The sequence below is a fragment of the Rhododendron vialii genome, chromosome 13a (genome assembly GCF_030253575.1).
Source record: "Rhododendron vialii isolate Sample 1 chromosome 13a, ASM3025357v1".
Lineage (NCBI taxonomy): Eukaryota > Viridiplantae > Streptophyta > Magnoliopsida > Ericales > Ericaceae > Rhododendron > Rhododendron vialii.
The window spans coordinates 6,533,914-6,550,768 of NC_080569.1; the positions used below are offsets into that span (position 1 = coordinate 6,533,914).

General features: G+C 39.8%; 2 protein-coding genes, 1 long non-coding RNA gene and 1 pseudogene across 3 annotated transcripts; 1 reads left to right on the forward strand and 3 right to left on the reverse strand.

Annotated features, from left to right (window-relative positions):
• Positions 1 to 526: 526 nt before the first annotated feature.
• Positions 527 to 6,173, reverse strand: LOC131314209 (cytochrome P450 71B10-like). Its single transcript, XM_058342714.1, has 3 exons — positions 5,234 to 6,173; positions 4,736 to 4,794; positions 527 to 1,325 (listed from the first exon to the last, which is right to left on the reverse strand). The coding sequence occupies exons 1-3, from the start codon at positions 6,134 to 6,136 to the stop codon at positions 758 to 760; spliced, it is 1,530 nt and encodes a 509-aa protein (XP_058198697.1). The 5' UTR covers positions 6,137 to 6,173; the 3' UTR covers positions 527 to 757.
• On the forward strand, positions 1,373 to 4,645 carry LOC131314210 (uncharacterized). Its single transcript, XR_009196329.1, has 2 exons — positions 1,373 to 1,767; positions 4,347 to 4,645. It is a non-coding gene; the product is annotated as an uncharacterized LOC131314210 (long non-coding RNA).
• Positions 6,174 to 9,578: 3,405 nt separating the features above from the next.
• On the reverse strand, positions 9,579 to 12,798 carry LOC131313819 (phenylalanine N-monooxygenase CYP79D16-like; annotated as a pseudogene).
• A 461-nt stretch (positions 12,799 to 13,259) lies between these two features.
• LOC131313820 (phenylalanine N-monooxygenase CYP79D16-like) lies at positions 13,260 to 16,697 on the reverse strand. Its single transcript, XM_058342324.1, has 2 exons — positions 15,568 to 16,697; positions 13,260 to 13,835 (listed from the first exon to the last, which is right to left on the reverse strand). The coding sequence occupies exons 1-2, from the start codon at positions 16,645 to 16,647 to the stop codon at positions 13,260 to 13,262; spliced, it is 1,656 nt and encodes a 551-aa protein (XP_058198307.1). The 5' UTR covers positions 16,648 to 16,697.
• Positions 16,698 to 16,855: the final 158 nt, after the last annotated feature.

The following is a 16,855-nucleotide window of genomic DNA, read 5'->3' on the forward strand; positions in this document are numbered from 1 at the left end:
CAGTTTGTTGCTGCTTTGGTCGTCCTTCATGCTCAGTCAGTTATTGCTGCTGCTGCTAGTCTTGTTTTTTGTGGCTACAATAGTTTTGCCCGCCCAAATGTATTTTAGGTCGATTTCTTATCGGCCTTTCGTTACTTGCTCTATTTCATGTAGTCCTAATTCCACTCTTATCAATATATTTTTCTTTGCCGTTCAGGAAAAGAACTACTTTCAAGTTATTAATGCAAAACATATTATTTGCCAAACGCCAAGATTTTTACCAATGAGCCATGCATTTAAGCTATCAAAGCAAAATTTCGACAATATAGCAAGTTCAAAAATGCTTTAGTTTTGAGAAGCCGTAAGCTATTTCCCTTTTGTTTCAAGTTTGGTCATCATATCGTCAAGTCAACCCCTTGTTGAATCTTAAGCCAGAACTTGACACTGATAGATCAACATTTCTACATTGAATGATAATGTTGCAGCTATCCAAAATTAAATCAATTATTTCTAGACAATTAATTATCTTAGAAGATTGGAGATGCTGTACGTTATCTCAGAACTTTATTTAAAGAGAAGAAGAACTTTATTTCTGTAGTACTTAAATCACACATGTTTATTGTTTTTCTCTTTACTAGGCATACAACATGCATTAAGGAGACAACATGACAGAAAAACACACCAAACTGAGCCTGAGAACGATAGATTTGTCTTGATTGGTCTATTATTAGATAAAGAACAACCCACATAATCCCTGGTAAATATTCAACCAACCACATTAGCTTTTGTAGTCCTGCCATTTATATTCAACAGGCACAAGGTAAAGGGGTAACTTCTTGTGCACAGTCAAGCCACCCCCTTCTTCCAAGCTAATATCTTCCCTCTTCATCCCCTTAGGCAGTTCCCAGTTGAAACAGTGCAACAGGTTAGCCAGTGTCAATTTCACCGCCGTCACGCCCATATTCAATCCGGGGCATATCCTCCGCCCCGCCCCGAATGGCAGCATCTCAAAGTTCTGGCCCCTGAAATCAATTTCACTCCCCTCAAATCTCTCTGGGTAAAATTCACCTGGGTTTTTCCAAACCTCGGGGTCTCTTCCAATTGCCCACGCATTAACTAGGATCCTTGTTTTCGGGTAAACGTTGTAACCGCAAATTTGGCAGTGTTGGGTTGATTCATGAGGGACTAGGAGTGTTGCTGGTGGGTGAAGACGGAAGGTCTCTTTCACTACCATTTTGAAGTATTTTAGATTTTCGACCAGGGTTTCGTCTACTTTTGAGTTCTTACCAACATGACTTCTGATTTCCGCTTGGACCTTTTGCATCACTCTTGGGTTCCTGGCTAGTTCGGTTGTAGAGACCCATAATTAGTTTTTCAAATTTTAAATGTTTAATATGTATTTGGATTATCAAAGTTGGGATAACAATGTAGATATGAGTTGGGTCAATGTGAGATGACTTGTAAGTTGTGGGAGTTGACGTAATACAATAGGAGTGAAAGGGTGTAAGTGTTATTTGTGCTATATAAGTCAAAAAAAATGGGGCAGGAAACCATTTTTTTTCACTTTCCCTTTTCTTTTTTTTTCTCTTCTCTGGCGTCTCTCTCTCTCTCGGCTCTCACCTCTCTCACCTTCTCTCTTCGATTTCATCGACCACGAGTGAGACTTTTGAAAAATCCCAAGTACTAAAGTTGTTCTACGCGACGAGAGCTTCCTATCCATCGAAGAAAATTCACGATCGGAGCACTTCGAAGTTTCCTCCATATTCGGGCTTGCTTCTAACCCTCGAGGTAGGGATCTCCTACCTTCTTTACATGTCTAAGTGTTAGTTTGATGTACAAGAATCAAGTTTGATCATCTATTTTGAGTCTTGAATAAATCTTGTATGCTGAAAATTTCGTGGGTTCTGCTAATCTGTCTTTTTGGAGCCTTTCTGCTAGGAATTAATTTTTGGTGCTTTCATAACAGTTAAAGTACGTTTCAATACGAACATTTCGGTACCAAGATCATGAAAAACCGATAATCACACAATTAGTTATGAATTTTTGAATACCGGCTGTTTCCCCTGGATACGCGAATCTGTGCGTGGCTGTCTTCTTTTAATTTTCTGGGTATGATGAACAATTTGGTGGCTTTGGGTCTTTTACAGGAGCTGCATATTTAAGTTAGGAAGGGATTGGCGTTGGAATCAAGTGATTCGGTTAAGTATACAATTTTTGGTGAATTTCTAAAGTAGGGTTAGTCGACTAGGGCGAAAATGGTTGCGAAACTGTTTTTCCTTTGATTTTTGGGTTAATCTCCTCTCGTTTTTGAACCTGGGATTTTTACTGAGCGTAGGGCTTGTGGTTGTGCAACTTCTGGCGTTGGTTTCAATATTTTTGGGTTTAAGATAAAAGGGTTATGATTATTCAATCAATTTTACTTGTTTCCGTCTTGGAATTCATGTTGTTTAATTGGATATAGTCTAATGTGAATGATTAACTTCGCCAATTTGACATGTAGGGATTTCTCTCCTCCTTTATGCATTTATGAGTTGGTTTGATGTGTTTAAGAATGTTTAAACGTCCGTATTTGTTGTTGAGAGAAATCTGTCGAAACTAGAAATCGTATGCTGAAAACCCAAGTCCTACCGGTAGGAGTTTTGGCTCTACCGGTAGAGGTGCTGTCCAGTAGTGTCTTTTGTGAAATTCTGGTCTCCTACCGGTAGGAGGTTGTGTCCTACCGGTAGGGAATGAAAAATCCATTTTTTTAAAACTTCGGACGATCATAACTTAAACATCTGTACTCCGTTTGGGGCATATTATATATCGAAGTTGATGTATGGAAAACTATACTTTCTAATGGTGGTAGCCTTATAATTAAATTCTAAGCCTATAAGAAGTTATAGTTAAAGTACGGTAGGTTGGTTGTGGGAATCCATACCGATTTTGGAGGTTATGTTGTATTTGAATATTACGGGTGATTTGGTACACTCCTAAGTGCTCGAGGTAGATACGTTATATGCATTGGGCATCCTTTGCCCTTAGAATCATTTGAGTGAGACACAAATGTGCGTTTAACTATTTGAATGGTCTACCGAGCTTTAGGGTAGTAGGCTATTATACTTGAAAAATGTTTGTCGACACCTAGTGAAAGTATGAGGTTGAGATGGTTGATTGTATATTAATGTTGGATTGGGAATACTTGAATGACGATGATTGATTATATTTATGAATTGAAAATGTGAGTTACAACTATTAATTTCCTCTTGAACTATGAATCGGAAGGTGAAGTCGTTGTGCCTAGCAACTTGCATGAAGTTGAACTTGTGACCACTTAGTAAATACTTGGTAGTAGAGTAAATGGGTTGGTGACGAGATTAATGATGAGAATTGTGGGAAAAGTCTAATGAATTTGTTCAAATAAGTGGAACTATGACATGATAAGTATGAGTTTCTTGCACGACATTTGCACAACGATACAATTGAGAATGTGAACGATGCGTGAACTCTCAAGGCCTAACCTTCAAGGTGGGTGCTTGGCAGGGGAAGCGGGTCCCATAACGCCCGGCAGGAGCTAACGCTCGTATTGAACTTTCAAGGCCTAACCTTCAAGGTGGGTGCTTGGCAGGGGAAGCGGGTCCCATAACGCCCGGCAGGAGCACTCGCTCATGATACCAACTAGGCCCACCAACGGGTGTGGTGCTAGGGCAGGGGAAGCGGGTCCCATAACGCCTGGCAGGAGCATTCACTCATGAAAACATAAATGAGAGTTGGAGAGTGAAAGATGATTTTGAATGAGGAGCAATTAATGTGGAACACCGATGACGTTATTGGTAACTACGAGGAAATTCAAAGGAGTTATGTTCATTCTCTACTAGAGTTGTTATATTTTGTTTACCTTAAAACATGGAGTTGTGGTGTATGAAAAGGATTTGGGATTTACGGGTGAGTTTCCTTATTGTCGAGGTGCGGTACTATTCGATGTGTCATTGTTATTTCGTACTCTAACTATGCATAGTGTGTGTATTTTTGGTGAGTGGTGGGCTCGTTACTTGAGACAAGAAAAATGATGCTTCCATTAAAGAACTCAGATTAACCTTTAGGTCTCTGAAATGTGGAAATGAAAAAGCAAGGATTGATTTGGGTAATGCCGTAATGGTAAGCTGAGATTTTAAGAATATTTGTGTGTGTAGGTGAGAGTGTCAATGTTTGAGAAATGGAGTTAAATACTTCCCAGCGTGAGTATAGTATTTTGAGTTTCACCTTTGATAAAACAAATATGCTTTTGAAAAAAAAATATGTTTTTCCTTGATGTCTGTCTTCACTTGTGCATATAATTTAGGTATGGATATCTCTACGAGCTAGTGTAGCTCACCCTATCCTTTCAGGTACTTGTCATGACACGTAGCTTGGATTGCATGGAGTGCACATTGAGACGTCTCTTGAGCGCTTCATTGGAACCTTTAAGGAGTGGTTTATCATCAAGTTTGATTCATGTCATGTACTTTACTTGCAATTGAAGGTTGTATCTTTTGATTAGATCATATGTAAAGCTATGTACAAACTCCTCTCCTTGATGATTATGAAACCCATTTAAGTGTAAACGTTTGGGAGACTTTATGTAAAAAAAAAAAAAAAAAAAAATTTAGAGAGAAGAAGAAGCGACTTGATTTGCTGTTTGGTTTTACACGACATTCAAGGGTAAATATAATTGAGAGAAAGACTTTGGTTTGTAGAAAATATATTATTATTTTAGTTAAAAATCGTGGGCGTGACATCGGTCATGGCCCATACCATAGTGAGTGAACTAGTGACTATCCCACCGATGAATATGTCCTGAAACACAAAACAAAGACTATGGACGTGAAATAATCGAAATCATGTCCAACACATTGTCTAAGCTGAAGGAAGGTTGTGATTTTTAAACGAATTTCGACTACCAACAACACTTATACGCAAAATTCATAGAGGCACAAGTCAAAACGGTTCGTGACTGTTACATGTAGGTGATCACCCTAGCATTACTTGAATGGTACGACAAGAGAAACTTTTGGGGGGTGGGAATGGCCTTACGACTAGTCGAGATGCGCGAAATCTGAATTCTAAACTGGATTATCAAAAAATTTGGTACAAAAGAAAAGACACATAGCTATATGACCCCTAATGCCAGATATGCGCACGACCCCAAATGGATTTATAAATTTTACACGAGATGAAGGTAATTTGAATGCTAGGCAGTTCCATTAGAGGCCAAAATAAATGAATGAAAACATACCATGAGAATTGCCTTTATATGATCTCCGGTGAGACAAAACGAAGCCGTTTGATCTTGTGCTAGTCCCAGCAAGATATCAGTGATATCTTCATTCTCAGGCCTTTTCCTGGTAGGATCAACGTGCTCTTCAATTACCCTTTCAAAAAACCCATCAAAATCATGGAATAACTTTTCAAGCCTAGAATGGAGCCCACTTAAAACATCAACAATCCACCCAAAATATGGGACAAAATCCGACCCCCAAAAGCTACTCAACATGGCCATGGCCTCATCAATAGTCTCCTGAAATTTACCACTCGCAAATTGTCTCCCCTCATAACTCTTCCCAAATGCAATCCTACAAAGAACATTGTTGGTGAGAGAATATATCCTCTCGCTAAGCTCGACTGGATCTCCCGACGCTTTAGAGAGAGATTCTATCAATTGACCAACTTGTTCCTCCCGAACGTGCCTGAATGACTGTACCCTTTTGACGTTGAAAAGCTCCATGACGCAAAGTTTGCGCATCTCTCTCCAGTAATCGTTGTAAGGCCCGAAAATTACGTCCAGGAAATTGTAAGAAAGTCTTTTTGGGCCACGGGAGGGAGGCCTGCTGCAACAAACGAGGTCATGTGTCTTTAGCACTTGTTTGGCCATTTCAGCGGAGGAAACGACGAGGGTTGGAACTTGGCCGAGTCTCAAGTGCATAACTGGTCCGTATCTCTTTGATAGCTCGTGCAAAGACCGGTGTGGGAGATTACCGAGTTGGTGCAAGTTGCCTATGATCGGAAGCTGCGGTGGGCCTGGAGGGAGGTTTGATGGTTTTTTGAATATTCTGATGGAAAACCAGATGGAGATTAGGGAAGAAAGAAGTAGGAGGATGAGAGAGGTAGGAGAGAGGAAATCCATGAATGTTTTGGTCATGGCAAATTGGCAATGTATTCAGTACTTTAGGTAGCTCAGGCCAGGTGCTCAATTACATGCTGGGTTCGAGTACTTATAATGGAGTGATTTTTCAGTGCCGAGCGGGTATATCCGACGTGGTACCCGCTCAGCGCATCTGAGCCGTCCAATACACTTTTGGACGGCTCGGATTGAAACACTCTCTCTCCTCTCACCAAACACTTTCTCTCTCCTTTTTCTCTCCAAACCTGAGCCGTTCAAACACGCAATATACGGCTCGATGCTCGAACGGGCACCACGTGGTACCTGCTCGATCGGCACTTAAAAAATTTCCCTTATAAGAGCATCCGCAATGGGAATAATCAAAATCGATAACCAAAATGTGTCACGTCAGCATTTGATTATCCATTTAGTTCATAATCAAACTTAACAAACTTGACCTCCACATTGGTTATTTTTGTATCCTTATAAAAAATCCCCCCACAATACGCAATGCACCTATGTCCAATTGCAAACGAGTTCCAATCACGCACCCGACCACACCAAATTATTCGTCTCGATGAGACGACTCTAATGTGAGGTGTTTTTTAATTTTGAATTTGGTTATTGGGTTTGGTTATTGAGTTTTGGTTATTGGTAAAAGTTGTTAAGTTTGGTTATGGAATGAATGGAATTTGGTTATTTGTTAAAAGACTTGTAACTTTGCTTATTACAATATGAGGTATTTTTTAGCATTGTTGTTAAGTTTGTTAACCATACCAATTTACTTATTACAATGTGGATGCTCTAACGAGTATTTGAAGGATTTTGATCATCAAAGTGTGTAGTGGGGGATCTCTACAATGATAAGTACATCTTTCTGTTTCCATTAATGAAGTCATAGGATCACACAGGTTATGAAACCCGAAGTTGGTCCCATACAACTCGATATATATTTGTCGATCTTTTTTCATTATTTTAGACATTTTAAAATGTTTTCCATTTTTTTTATTTATAGTTCTATGTATTAAGGATCATTGATATATGTCAATTAGTTTTATCGTTTAATTTTTTAAAAATTATAGAAGGTGATTTTTTAAGTGCCCCGGCAAAATAAGCAAGGAATGGTCAAATGTGGCACCTCCGAATTGTTACCGAAATTTAGGGATTGATACCACCAAAATTTCTGACTCTAACTTTAAGTGCATGAGTGAGAAATTCAAATTGAGGCTAGAAAAATTACTCAAAGGGTATTATTGGAAATGTGAAGTTTTGGAAAGGTCATCATGATGTTCTCTTAAATTTGTAGTATTTCGAGATTTGACGATGAAAATGAGATGGAAGGAGTACTTGATTTTAGAATAATGACAGATATAGAAAATGCGAACCTTTTCGACGTTGTTGATAGGCGCGTAAATATTCACATTAGCGCTCCCTAATTTATTTTTGTTAAATTTATTTATATTGTTATTTGGAGATTAGTAATGTGATTTTTGTCTTGTAGGTGTTTGAAAGTTTAGATTGTGAAAGCCTATTAAATCAATGAACGCGGCCAAAGCTGAGAGGATTGAATCATGAATTGGGTTTTGAAATTTACTGCTGCTGTCCATCGACGTACGTCCGTGTGCTTTTAAAATTGAAATTGGTTTACCAAATAGACATCCATGTGTTGGTGGGTTCGATAGGGTACAAAGTACACATGCATGTGTTGGTGGGTCCGATAGGGAAAAGGCATAGTACTATGTATTGGCCTTGCACTTGATATGGTGGGCCAGAATAGGAAGGAAAGACCTTTACAAGTGTTACACGGCAAGGGTTTTAAAATTTAATAATTCTAACGCCACATTCATTTATACACTCATTCACATCTATTTACACACATGTTTACATACTTGTGTGTGTGAGCTGCATTCTTGTTGTGAGTGTGGGTATGTAAATAGGTGTATAAATGGGTGTGGTATTAGAATTATTCTTAAACTTTTATAGGGATCGCGTGTGCGTGCGCGCGGGGGGCGGGGGGAAGGGGGACAGCGACGATTCTTGACAACAGGATCTTTTTTCGAGCACGTGAACGAAGAACAGGACGCAGCAGATGGAAAACGGGGGCTGCGATCAAGACGTTTTCTTCAAACATTAATCACCCCGCGATCCTACCTATATGACTAATCACTCATTATTAAGCAAGAAACAAAAGAAATCTTAGTTTGAAACATACTTCTATTACGCGGCATAAAAAAATAAATAAGAAATATCAACTAATCATATACTAACAAATAACTTTTATTAAGAACAGAAATTAAAACAAGTTATCGTAGTCAATGGCGTAGCCAGGAATCTATACAAGTGGATGCATCTTTTGAACACATTTCAACCAAAAAAATTCATACCAAACAATGTTAGAATAATAAATAATTAACGTTTGTGCTGAGAATTGAAAAACCTAACCTATTTATTAAGAAAGTAACATACATAAAATATAAAACAAACAAATTTGAATTGTCTTAGCGGATCAAGTCTAAGAGCGATTTACTACACAATATTTAGCAATCTTGCTTCCATTGTTAATAATTCTAAAGTATAAAACCCATAGCTCATGGTTTAGGCACTTTTGAACCGTGGACATTATGCATTAAAGAGTTTCAATGAGTAAGTGGCCGCTATTATTTGCATTAGATATCTCATTTCGTAAGTGTAATGACATTATTCTAATATGTGAAATAAGATTGAGAATGAATGATATTCGAAATGTCTTAGAGTAATTAAAAGTAAATTTATGAAATACAATTACCAAGACAAAATGCCAAATATAAATTTTTAAATTTTGAATTAAAAAAAAATCAGCAGGGGCACTTGTCCCAGCTCGTCCCTTACTCCCTCCGCCACTGATCGGAGTGCAAGTAATTGAGCAAAACTTAAAATAACTTGAAGAAAAAAAAACTCAGAAGAAAACTTAACAATATTCAAAACAATATCTTGGCAGCCCCGTTCTTCGTTCACTGTTTTTTGTCGTAAGCTTTGCGTCCAAACTGTTGTTCACGACTTTTCGTTGAAACCCAATTCCCCTATTTTCCAATTTGCTGCTGAAGTCATTATTCTATTCCTCATATAGGGTAAACATGCTTTAATTACACAAAGCTCCATCGGGCTATGTATAATAACAATTCACAAAATCAATTTTAAAGTACTTTGCACTTTTAACCTCAAACTTTCTTTAACTTCTGTTTTTATCCAAAATTCTTGAAAACTAGCTTGAACAACCAATAAACACAAAAGAACATAAATAAATATCAATTAACCAAAATGAATGACTAACAAATATAGTTTAGAGCTTCAAAATATGTATATTTTGGCACTTATCAATCAACTAGACTTCATAAGAAGAAAATAGCATAATCAAAGCAAATAATATTAATTTGTACAACTATTAATTACCAAAAAAAATTAAATATATATGTACAACTATCTTATTAAACCCATCAAAGTTTCAGAGTTGATGGTACAAGGTTTCAGCCAACCGTGGTCGTGCTTTTGCAAAGAGTGGTTTTGCAAGAAATAGGTCTTTTGTAGACTCCTTCAACTCGATCTTCGACATGGTTGGTGGTACCTCCCAAGAAAACCCCTGCAAGAGCCTAGCCATGAGCATGATTGTTATTGTGGACCCCAAAGCGACCCCTGGGCAACCACGCCTCCGAATGCTAAATGACAAAATTTTCAGGTCGGGGTCCGTTAGCATTACATTGGAGCCGTCTTTCTTGAGGTGGCGCTCTGGTCTGAACGGGAGAGGTTCATTCTCAACTCTTGGGTTGCGCCTGAGCCCAGGGTGACTCAGCAAAACATGGCTACCTTTGGGGATGAAGTAGCCAGTGACAGTGGCGTCGGCTATGGAGACGTGGGGGACATTAAAGGGAGCGATGGGGTGGAGGCGGAACGATTCTCTCACACATGATTTGACGTAGTTGAGTTGTGAGAGATCGGATTCCTGGACCAGTCTATTCCTCCCCACCACTCTGTCCAGTTCCTCCGTGGCTCTTTCAAACAGTGCCGGTTGATTTATCATCTCAGCAAGTGTCCACTCCACTGCGTTTGAAGGGTTATCCACTGCCTCTATCATCAACTCCTGAGTGAATGAGAGTGATAATGTGTTAGAATATATATATATGTATGAATCTACAGTCACTGAGTCACATAACTTTCAGATTTCCTACCTATATTGCACGAAGGGTCCCTCTCTTAGTCTTAATTAATTTTCTTCTTCGAAGGGAACGATCGATATGCATGCAACTATATATAACCATTCAATTGAGTCGAAACACCCATTGTACATTTCATCTCCTATATATGTCTATTCACATAATTACTTCTCTTCCAAAATGGGACAAGATCCGCTACTAGACGCCTTGGGGTTGCATTTCGTAAAGTAAAAACCTTTAATTAGTTACTGTCATTTTTCAAAATATATTGTAGAGTGCAACGATATTCTTGTTGTTCTTCTTATATATCTAGATTCACATGACAAAAACTTTGAAATCAAAAGAGCTCTATAAGCATTAATACAAATCAATTTGAATACATGAGTTTCAAACTTGAATTTGGAATCAGAATCGGTGTTCAGAACCTAGCCTAATTACTTGATGATCCTTTAAAATCAAAAAGTTCTAAAAAAAATAGAAAAAAAATATTGAACAAATGATGTAATAAACTGCACGTATGTGTCCCTTTAAACCATATCTATCATATTGACATTTGGTGCAACGAAAATGTAATCTCTAAAACTTTGGACGCAACTGTAACACCACTGTTATCATGTTGACGTGGTGTCATTTCATTAGCCATTAATATCTCGTGCAAGTGGCGGCATCTAAAGTTATTTAATCAACATATGAAAAATAACTTTAATGAAGTGTGAACCAAACTAGCTAGGTACTACGACTTGGTGAATCATTGAACTTTAAAAAATCATAAATTAGGATCAAGCTCTTAAGGTGGAAAACACATCATACTTCACAGGTTTTAACGTACAAAATATACACCGAGCAAAAAAAAAAGAACAAAATATTTAATTTCCTTCGAGGACAAGTATGTACGTGCATCAATTGTATTGAAACCCATGTGGAGTCCAAATTTTTTTTTTTAACGATGTTCGTGACTTAATTTGAGTATCTAGTAACATGAAAATTGAAGAGTGAAACAATTGCATGCCATGGGGATAATTTAGGATCGGAGTAGGTTAATAGATAACGTGACATTTTTTTCCAGTCACGCCACGTGCTATATATGTACTAGCTTAAATAGTACTCCGATTGTACTACATGCGCTGAACATTATACTTTTTCTTTATTACTGTTGTACTACGCTAAAAGTTGTACAAGCTTAAATGTATATTTAGTTACTGCTCTAAAAATTTTGTAAGCCTAAAGATTCTTTCAGCCATACTACACTAAACATTGTACGAGCGTTAATCTAATCTTTAGTTGTACTACACGAATTGTTGTACGAGCAATGTGGCTTTAGTTGTAGGGGGGGGTGGGGGGCGGCGGCAAATACTCTGTGTGTGTGTCTAAGAGAGAGAGGGTGGGGGGAGGAGGAGGGGGCGAATGAGGCTATACTCTGTGTTTGTGCCAGAGAGAGAGAGAAATCTTACAACTATTTGGGCTTTGATCTCACCTGGTGAGAGCAAGGGGCTACCATCTTTCTCTTTGAGCCCAATGAGGACGTCGAGCAAGTCGTCTTGCTCAGTTCTGGTACCCTCGGTCCATTGTCTGATTCTCTCGTCGATTCCAAGATCTTGATACTTAGCCACGCTTGCAGTGGCCGTCCTGATGATCTTCTCATGACCGTCCAAATCAAGCCGCAAGCATGGGAGATAATCAGACACACAGAAGGAGTAAAGGTATGCAAGAATTTTGAACAAGGCAATCACGTGCTCTTCTTCCTCTACTCCTGGGCCTCCATCCGCCCTTCCGTTCCCAAAAAACCTCTTTCCGAAAACCATCTTACTTATCACATTCCCACAATAATGTTGGGCTGCGACTCTCACATTCACCACACCCCCGGTAGTCGAGTCCATGGACTGATTATACACGAACCCAACGAGGTGGTCAGCTTCCGTGGTTCGTTTGCCCTCGAGCCACCGATGCCTTTGTGCTGAGAGAACTTCGGAAGTGAGGACTCTCCTCATTTTCTTCCATTGTTCTCCACCCGGGGTTAAGGCCGTTGTTAGATATCCTCTGCTCGTGATGTCTGCCGATAAGACATCCGGTCTAGTGGAGAAAACAGCGTCATGCCTTTTCAGGAAGTCGACGTCAATTTCAGGGGAGGTGACGGGGATGACGTGGACACCTCATAGATTGATACAAATGATTTCGGCCTTCATGCATGTCCTCCATCATTTTGTGTATGGAGCGGAATGCGGGCTTCTTTGTGAAGAGTAATCCTGGGAGACTTCCGACAATGGGCCATGGTTTTGGGCCTGGCAGAAGCGCGAGGGGCGTTGCTCGTCTCTTCCAAAGGATAAAGAGAAGAGAAGCCGCAAGAAGGAGAGTTGAGCAAAAGCTCAAGAGAAACGGTGAAATGCCTTCGCTGGTTGGCATTTCGAGTGTTGAGGAGGCAATGGCAGGGTTTGCAGTGTGTATAGGATTGAAGAAAGCCACTGCCCGAGTGGAGCAGGAGCTCGAGAAATTTTGTAAGATGTAAAAGTTTGCCATTTTGAGTAAGTGAAGATGTATGTTTTTGCAGTGAAGTGAAGATTTAAGTTTTTGCAGCTAGTGATCAGTGAAGATTTAAGTTTTTGTTGTAATAAATTTGTTTCCTGTGGTGCCTTTTTATAGAGTGTTTTCCACAGCCCGATGGCAATGTGCTTGCATGCATTCACGGCAAAAACACATCAATGCAACGTGTGATTCAAACAAATTACAGATAACTCATTTTCGTTTGAACATGTACAGTATACACAAATCACGTTTTGGAGCATTTGATAGCAGCATGATCCTTATGCATCCTTAAACCATGCCAAAGAGAGCCTAGCTAGCTAATTGGCCTAGCCTAGCCTAGCTAGCATGCTTCTTTTCTGACAAATCCTTTGAATTTGTTACAGCTAGCCTAATGTAAACAAGTGACACCGAGGCACTTGGTAATGTGTTGTAAATGATGATTTGAACATTTGTTACTAATTTATTAAATCTAGTAGTAGATGTGGAATTATAAGTGGGAGGTTAATATCTAATAAATGCATGCTTATCATCTTTTGCAAGAGCCTAGCCATGAGCATGGCTGTCATTGTGGACCCCAAAGTGACCCCTGGGCAACCACTCCTCCCAATGCTAAACGACAACATTTTCAAGTCGGGGTCCGTTAGCATTACATCGGAGCCGTCTCTCTTGAGGTGGCGCTCTGGTCTGAACTGGAGAGGTTCATCCCAAACTCTTGGGTTGCGCCCAAGCCCAGGGAGACTCAGCAAAACATGGCTACCTTTGGGGATGAAGTAGCCAGCAAAAATGGCGTCGGCTGTGGAGACATGGGGGACATTAAAGGGAGCGATGGGGTGGAGGCGGAACGATTCTCTCACACATGATTTGACGTAGTTGAGTTGTGAGAGATCGGATTCCTGGACCAGTCTATTCCTCCCCACCACTCTGTCCAGTTCCTCCATGGTTCTTTTAAGTAGTGCTGGTTGATTTATCATCTCGGCAAGTGCCCACTCCACTGCATTTGAAGTGTTGTCTACCGTTGCTATCATCAACTCCTGAGAGTATGAGAGTGATAATGTGTTAGAGAATATATATGCATCTACAGTCACATAACTTTCAGATTTCCTACCTATGTATATTGCATGAAGGGTCCCTCTCTGAGTCTTAATTAATTTCCTTCTTCAAAGGGAAGAATCGATATGCATGCTACTATATAAAACCATTCAATTGAGCCGAAATACCCATTTTCCATTTGGTTGCATTTCATGTTTTCATCTCCTATGTCTATCACATAACTTCTCTTCCACAATCGGACCAGATCCGCTAAACGCCTATGGGTTGCATGTCGTAAAGTAATACTTTTAATTAGTTATTTATTTATTTATTTTGAAACGGAATACCTTTTCAAAAATATATCGTATAGTGCAAAGATATTCCTCTTGTTTATTACGCAATGAAAATATGGACTTATGTTCTTCTTTCTAGACTCACATGATCACAAAAACTTTGAAATCAAAAGAGCTCTATAAGCGTTAATACATCTCAATTTGAATTCATGAGTTTCAAACTCGAATTTGGAATAAGAATTGGTGTTCAGACCCCAGCCTAATTACATGATCCTTTAAAATTATGGAACAAATGATGTAATAAACTGCATGTGTCATGCATTTTGGGTATAGAATGCATACACACCCAGGTCGACCGATTCCGAAAGGCGAGTTTTTTTTTGTCAAAATATTCGAAGACTTTTGATTCTTTTAAGCAAATGCTACCATGTTTTGGATTCTGTTGAAGTTTCTTGATACGTTTCAAATAATGATTGTAGAGAAGTTTAATTAGCATCATTCGATCTCATAAATTTTTTTACCAGCCATTAATATCTTGTGCTAGTGGCGGCATCTAAAGTCACTTAATCAGCTTATGAAAAACAACTTTATTGAAGTCTGAACCAAACTAAGTACTACAACTTGGCGAATTATGGAAATTTGAAAAATCATTTAGAGGACAGAAATGTAAAGTGTGTTCAAATTACGATAAATTATTAGGATCAAACTCTTAATTAGGTGGAAACCACATTGTACTTTATAGGCTCTAACGTTAACATGCAAAATATTTAATTTCCTTCAAAGACAAGTATTTACGTGCATCAATTGTATTGAAACCTCGTAGGAGTCTAAAAAAAACTTTTTAACGATGTTCGTGACTTAATTTAAGTATCTAGTAACATGAAAATTGAAGAATGAAACAATCGCATGCCACGGGGATAATTTAGGATCGGAGTAGGTTAATAGATAATGTGACATTTTTTTCCAGTCACGCCACGTGCTATATGTGTGTGTGTACTAGTTTAAACAGTACTCCGATTGTACTGCATGCGCTGAACGTTATACTTATTCTTTGTTATTGTTGTACTACACTAAAAGTTGAACAAGCTTAAATGTATATTAAGTTACTACTAAAAATTGTGGCCTTAGTCGTACGTTGTAAGTCTATAAAAACCTGCCTCCTAGTATCATAGTGAGTGAGTGGTGAAAGTGAGGTTTCTAGAGTGTAACGTAGGGCTTTTTGTCCTTTTTTTTTTTTTGGGGGGGGGGGGGGGGGGGGGGGGGGGGGGGGGGTGGTGGTGTGGGTGGGTGGGGGGAGGAGGAGGGGAGAGGAGGAGGAAAATACTCTGCGTGTGTCTAAGAGAGAGAGGGTGGGGGAGGAGGAGGGGGCGAATGAGGCATACACTCTATGTTTGTGCCAGAGAGAGAGAGAGAGAGAGAGAGAGAGAGAGAGAGATCTTACAACTATTTGGGCTTTGATCTCATCTGGTGAGAGCAAGGGACTACCATCTTTCTCTTTGCGCCCAATGAGGACGTCAAGCAAGTCATCTTGCTCAGTTCTGGTACCCTCTATCCAATGTCTGATTCTCTCGTCGATCTCAGGATCTTGATACTTAGCCACACTTGCTGTGGCCGTCCTGATAATCTTCTCATGACCGTCCAAATCAAGACGGCGACGCAAGCATGGGAGATAATCAGACACACAGAAGGAGTAGAGGTATGCAAGAATTGTGAACAAGGCACTCACGTGCTCTTCTTCCTCTACTCCTGGGCCTCCATCCGCCCTTCCATTCCTAAAAAACCTCTTCCCGAAAACCATCTTCCTTATCACATTCCCACAATAATGTTGGGCTGCGAATCTCACATTCACCACACCCCCGGTAGTCGAGTCCATGGACTGATTATACACGAACCCAACGAGGTGGTCAGCTTCCGTGGTTCGTTTGCCCTCGAGCCACCGATGCCTTTGTGCTGAGAGAACTTCGGAAGCGAGGACTCTCCTCATTTTCTTCCATTGTTCTCCACCCACGGTTAAGGCCGTTGTTAGATATCCTCTGCTCGTGATGTCTGCCGATAAGACATCCGATCTTGAGGAGAAAACAGCGTCATGTCTTTTCAGGAAGTTGACGTCAATTTCAGGGCAGGTGACGGGGACGATGTGGACACCCCATAGGCTGATGCAAATGATTTCGGCGTTCATGTCCTCCATCATTTTGTGTATCGAACGGAACGCGGGCTTCTTTGTGAGAAGTAGTCCTGGGAGACTTCCGACAATGGGCCATGGTTTTGGGCCTGGTGGAAGCGCGAGGGGCGTTGCTCGTCTCTTCCAAAGGATGAAGAGAAGCGAAGCCGCAAGAAGCAGAGTTGAGCAAAAGCTCAAGAGAAATGGTGCAATGCTTTCGCTGGTTGGCATTTCGAGTGTTGAGGAGGCAATGTCAGGGTTTGCAGTGTGTATAGGACTGAAGAAAGCCATTGCCATGCGAAGGAGAAGAAGAGTGGAGCAGGAGCTCGAGAAATTTTGTAAGATGGAAAAGTTTGCCATTTTGAGTAAGTGAAGATGTATGTTTTTGCAGTGAAGTGAAGATCTATGTTTTTGCAGTGATCAGTGAAGATTTAAGTTTTTGTTGTTCTAAATTTTTTTCCTGTGGTGCCTTTTTATAGAGGTTTTCCACAGCCCGATAGCAATGTGCTTGCATGCATTCACGGCCAAAACAAATCAATGCAACGTGTGATTCAAACAAATTACAGAT